The sequence below is a fragment of the Chinchilla lanigera genome, unplaced genomic scaffold, assembly GCF_000276665.1.
Source record: "Chinchilla lanigera isolate Chin_1 unplaced genomic scaffold, ChiLan1.0 scaffold00198, whole genome shotgun sequence".
Taxonomy (NCBI): Eukaryota; Metazoa; Chordata; class Mammalia; order Rodentia; family Chinchillidae; genus Chinchilla; species Chinchilla lanigera.
In genome coordinates this window covers 627983-633772 of record NW_004955599.1, presented here as the reverse complement: position 1 = coordinate 633772, position 5790 = coordinate 627983, and the positions used below count along the sequence as shown (strand labels likewise).

General features: G+C 58.2%; 1 protein-coding gene across 1 annotated transcript in view; it reads right to left on the bottom strand.

Moving 5' to 3' along the window:
* Window positions 1-4502, bottom strand: part of Ahnak (AHNAK nucleoprotein) — a gene marked incomplete at its 5' end in the record, with an annotated part of 27294 nt that extends 22792 nt beyond the window's left edge. Inside the window, 4 exon segments of the mRNA XM_013510061.1 lie at window positions 15-2916; window positions 3684-3871; window positions 4126-4282; window positions 4407-4502. Coding sequence (XP_013365515.1) covers window positions 15-2916; window positions 3684-3871; window positions 4126-4282 — 3247 coding nt within the window.
* Window positions 4503-5790: the final 1288 nt, after the last annotated feature.

The following is a 5790-nucleotide window of genomic DNA, read 5'->3' as shown; positions in this document are numbered from 1 at the left end:
CTTGGGCGCTGAGACATCAATGTCGGCCTTGGGCAGGTTCACATCCACCTCAGGACCTTCTGCTTTGAAGCCAGGCATGCTGAACTTGGGCATTTTCATCTTGGGCATCTTCAGGTGCCAGTCTGGGCCTTTCACATCCACATCCGGAACATCGATGTCCACTTTAGGCCCTTTGATGTCCACATCTGGAATTTTTATCTCACCCTCTGTTTTTGGTGGGGAGATATCTAGATCTCCTTTCACTTTCGGTCCTTTAAGATCCATGTCAACATCTGGTAGAGTCATCTTTGGAGCCTTGAAGTGCATCTCTGGCATCTTAAACTTTGGGCCTTTCAACTTCCCTTCTCCTCCTTCAAAGCTCAGATCTGGGGCACTGAGATCAACCTTTGGTGCAGAAATGTCCAAGTCAGCTTTGGGCAGGTTTACATCCACTTCTGAGCCCTCTCCTCTGAGACTGGGCATGCTGAACTTAGGCATTTTAATCTTCGGCATTTTCAAACTCCAATCAGAACCATGAACATCCACATCTGGAGCACTGACATCTATTTTGGGGCTTTGCAGGTCCCCTTCCACCTCTGACACTGTAATGCTGTATTCCCCCTTTGCCTTTGGACCTTTCATATGCAGATCCACATCAGGCATGGAGATCTTCGGGGCCTTGATGTTCACCTCTGGCATCTTAATCTTAGGTCCCTTCAGCTTCCCTTCAGGGACTTCAACATTCACATCCGGAGCTCCCACCTGCACTTTGGGGCCTGAGACATCTATGCTGGCCTTAGGCAGGCTCACATCCACTTCTGGACTCTCTGCTTTGACTTTGGGCATGCCAAACTTAGGCATTTTCATCGTGGGCATCTTTAGGTGCCAGTCTGGGCCCTGAGCTTCCACATCTGGGACATCAATGTCCACTTTGGCCATTTTAAGTTCAACATCAGGTACTTTAATATCACCTTCAACTCTTGGCACTGTGACATCATATTCTCCCCTTGCATGAGGACCTTTCAGATGTAAGTCCACATCCGGCATGGAGATCTTGGGAGCCTTGATGTTCATTTCCGGCATCTTAAACTTGGGTCCTTTCAACTTCCCATCTGGTCCCTCAAGGCTCACATCTGGAGCACCAGCCTCCACCTTGAGCCCAGTAATGTCCACATCGGCCTTGGGCAGGTTCACACCCACCTCAGGGCCCTCTGCTTTGAAGCCAGGCATGCTGAACTTGGGCATTTTCATCTTGGGCATCTTCAGCTGCCAGTCTGGGCCATGAACATCCACATCTGGGGCACTGATATCCACTTTGGGGCCTTGCACCTCTGCTTCAAGCTTTGGTACTGTTGGATCACACTCCCCTTTGACCATCATCCCTTCAGCATGCAGATCTGCACCAGGCAGGTTCACAGCCACTTCCGGCAGCTTGCCATCAGGCCCTCTAAGTTTGCCTCCGATTCCCTCCATATGGAACCCTGGCACTTCCACACTGACCTTCGGCCCTGAAACACTGACATCCCCTTTGGGGATAGCCAGGTCCACACACGGGGATTCCCCCTTGATTTCTGGAGTGCTGACTGCAGGCATCTTCACTTGGGGCATTTTTAGGTTCCACTCTGGGCCACTGACACCTACTCCGAGACCTCTGATATCAGCTTCAGGCACCTTGACCTTCTGTTCTACTTTCGGGAGTGTGACGTCCACACCCCCTTTCGCTCTAGGCACAGCAACGTTCAAGTCCACCTCCGCCATGGAGATCCTACACGTGCCTGTCTTCCCTGAAGGACCGCCAAGCTTGGGGCCGGACAAGGTTCCTGCCATGTCTGGTGTCTCTATGTCCATCCTGGAGCCTTTCAGTGCCACTTGGGGGCCGGTCCCTTCACCCTTTACCTCGGGAGCAGAAACTCTAATGTCTCCTTTTAGCTTGGGGGACCTGAGGCTCAGATCCACATCCTGCATGGAGATTTTGGGTTTCTGAACAATCGTTTCAGGAGTCTTCACCTTGGCACCCTTCACCTTTACTTCCAGCCCACCAGCGGCATCCTCGGGCAGGCTGACACCCCCAGAGACCCCTGGAAGAGTCACTTCCCCCGTGGGCAGTGTCACATGGTCAGCTCCCTCTGCCTTCGATGTGGGCACAGAGAACTGAGAGCCCTTCACCTTGGGCACGTTCACACCAACACCAGGGGCTCGCACCTCCACGTGGGGGCCTGTGACACCACCCTCGATTTGGGGGGCAGAGACATCCACTCCGATGTTCCCCAGTGGCTTGGCCCCCTTCAGGCCTAATTCGCCCTCCAGGGACGGCCCAGTGACCTGTGGGCCCCATGGCTCCCCTTCTGTCCCTGCGATGCTGACACCCACGTGAGGACCCTGGATGCTCCTGCTGCCCCCGGGTGCCCGGCCCTCAGGCGAAACCCCAAACTTTGGCATCTTCAGGGTAGGAATTTTAACTTTCCCACTGTTCTCCTCCGCTGCCCCAGCCCCAAGAGAGGACAGGACATCCCCTCCAGGCATGTGGACAGCTGCCCTGCCCCCTGAGTCCGCACCCTTTGCACTAACACTGATACTCGGGCTCCCCACCTGGACACCAGGCACAGAAACCTGGACTTTTGAGGTGACGGCACCCTGGAGCTCTGGCCCTGGGGGCAGCTTGATCACCGTTTTCCCAGGCCGTGTCTCCACATCCACAGTTGAGATTTCGGTCACTTCATGCCTTGGAATCTTCACCATAAACTCAGGGCTGCTGATGTCAATGTCCTTGGCTCCTTCTGGAGCAGTGACATCCACAGTGTAGGCTGTGACCCTCCTAGTCACAGTGATAGTGCGGCTCTGGGTCTCCCCAGGATCCCCTGCCACCCCGTCCTCCGAGCGCAGCCGTGGCTTGATCTTGGTGGCGTAGATGCGCTGGTACTCCTCGTCGGCCCCACTCTGCAGAAAGACACGCCAGGCACAGGTCGTGGGGAGCCTCCTCGGTGCTGTGGATGCAGCGCTGCTTCCCAGGGAACCAGCGACCCCAAAAGGCAGGGTCCCCAGGGGCAGAGCGCCAAGGCAACAACCACACCATAGGGGAAGCAAAGTCATCTGGGGACCACGGAGAACAACGGCCACCCACGCTCGCCTGCTCGGGGAATCGAGCACAGCCAGGGCTGCAGCCTGTGCCTGCAGGCTCAGCAATCTGAGACAGGTAGCAGGGCTGCCTCAAGTTCAAGGACAGCTGGAACTACATAGCAAGACCCATCTCCACACACACACACACACACACACACACACACACACACACACACAACCAGCGAAGAGCCCCCAGGCCCCTCACACTGAAACATCTCTGCAGAGCTGAAGAGCCAGGAGCTGGGGTTGGCACCGTCAGCACAGTCCACCTGTCCCATAACAGTCCACGGAAGGGCCACAAGTATCCCCACAGACCCGGGGGTTCCGGCTTGGGACTAACAGAACAACAGTGTCGAGGGCCACAGGTGGGCACCATCTGCAAAGCCACCCCTTCCCCCAGCATCAGACCCAGGCTGTGTGGCTGCTCTCCCTGCGGGGTGCTCTAAAGGGACACAGAAAAGACTGGGGCAGCACCTGCCCCGTGCTGTAGCAAACAGAAAAAACTTGCAGGCAGGGGCTCGTGCAGCACAGGGTCACTGAGGGATGGAACCCGGCAAGCTCCCGGCAGGCACAACCACCGTACTCACCAGAACCACCTCGGGGCCGTGGGAGCCCAGGGCCTCATGCACCCAGGCCTGGCCGGGCTCAGGGGAGCGGTCACCCGGACGGTGCAGCTTCAGGCCGACGGTGTGGCGGCCCACGGTGCTCAGCAGCTGCGCCACCTCCCCCGACTGCAGATTGTCGAAGTAGATGGTGGCGCCCACGATCTGGTCCCCTAAATGGAGAAAGATGACCAGGTCAGGCCCACGGGCCCAGGAGCCGCATCACAGCCCCAGCGGGAGGGCACAGTCGCACAGGAACCCAAGCACGTGCACAAGGAGCCTGAGGTCTGGACACTCCGCTCACCGCACCCGTCACGGCAGCGCTCGGGCAGACCCTATCCACAGTGGGGAGCACAGGGGCAGCAGGGCGGGGCCGCAGCCACCCCTCCCCCGGCCGTGTCCCTGGCGCCTGTGCCCACATACTCACCCTCCTGGACCACACCGGCACGGGCGGCGGGCGAGTCCTGCCGCACCTCCTGTACAAACACACCGTCGTCCCTCTGCGCGATGGTCAGCCCGTGTGAGCCGCTGCCCTGCCAGTTGGGCAGCAGCAGCTCCCGCGTTGTCTCCTCCTCCTTCTCCATCTGGGAAGCAGGGTGGAGACGCACGTCAGGTCCCCCAGGCTCTGTCCAGGCTCCCGCACCCTGGCTCTCCCGCCATAAGCCCTGTGCCTTCCACCCAGGCCTGGCCTCCAGGTCTCCTGCTGACCTCTGCTGTCCGGATCCTGAGCAGACGCGTGGCCAGGAGCCTGCCCCTTGCCCTCTCTCCCCACGCGGCTTCGGTCCTCAGAATCTGTCACAGAACCTGGGGAGAGACAAGTTCACAGGGACAGCTGCACCAAAGGGCGGCAGAGGCGCTGGGCCTGGCCAGTCCAGCCCAGTGCGGCAGTTCAGAACGTTGCAGCCTGCTGCACAGGACGCCAGCGCAAGGCATGCCAGGCCCCCACTCTGTCCTGGCAGTGCATCCTCCAGGCCGTGGGGCCAGCCAAGGCAGCTAACCTGGAACCCCATTTCCACACCATGGAACTGGAGCCGATAAGGGGCTCCCCTGGGAACAGAGGAGCCCTGAGGGTAGGGTACATGGGCTGCTACCAGGGGTTAAGACTGCCCCCAGGCACTTGCTCAGGACCCAGAGGCCGCTCGAAACCGCTGCGAGCCCCCCATCCAGCATCTCTAGCCTGGGCTCGGTCCAATGGGGAAAGCTGCCCCCAGCCACAAGACATGCCCAGGGCTGGCGGCCATGGGTCACTGGGAGGACACTGGGAGAAGCCAGAACCTGCAGCCACCCACACAAAAGGGCAGCCAGGCTGTCACACTGTCACCAGGGAAGCTGTGTGGATGACGCTCAACATTGCCAGGACCCCCATCCAAGCACCCAGCACTGCACAGGACTCCAAAGAGGACGCTGGCTGGGGACAGACACGACTGCCCAGCACCAAACGTCACACTTGTGGCCTTCACATGTCACTGAAGGCAGCCTCAAGCAGGTGTGGAGGGGACAACCCTCAGACCCTGCCCCACACTTAAGTCCTGAGCAAGGTGCTCTGCATGTGACCGGCTCAGAATCTCCCAGGGGTGAGAGAACCATCCCAGGGAACAAACTCCAAATGAAATCTGATCCCAGCACTTTAGGAGGTTGAGGCAGGAGAAATGAGAAATTCAAGCACAGGCTAGGAAAACCTGCCTCAAACTCTAAAAATGTTTAGAAACAGTTGGGGAGGCGTGGTACAGCTGAGATAAGAGGACTGCCTCAAGTTCAAGGCCAGCCTGGGTTACAAAGTAAGGTCAAGGCCAGCCTGAACTGCAGAGCGAGACCCTGCCCCAAAAAGACAGAAACAAAAAAAAGGGCTGAGACACAGTTTAGGAGTACAGTGCCTGCCTGGCACGTAAGAGGTCCTGAGTTCAATTCCTACACCACCACCAACACCACCACCACCCCCCACCCCACCCCCCGCAAAAAAAAAATGGCTGGGGAGCTGGGTGTGGGGCAGCTGAGGCAGGAGATCGTGGCAAGTTCAACGCCAGCCTGGGCTACAAAGTGAGCTCAAGGCCAGCCTGAACTGCACAGAGAGACCCTGTTTCAAAAAGACAAA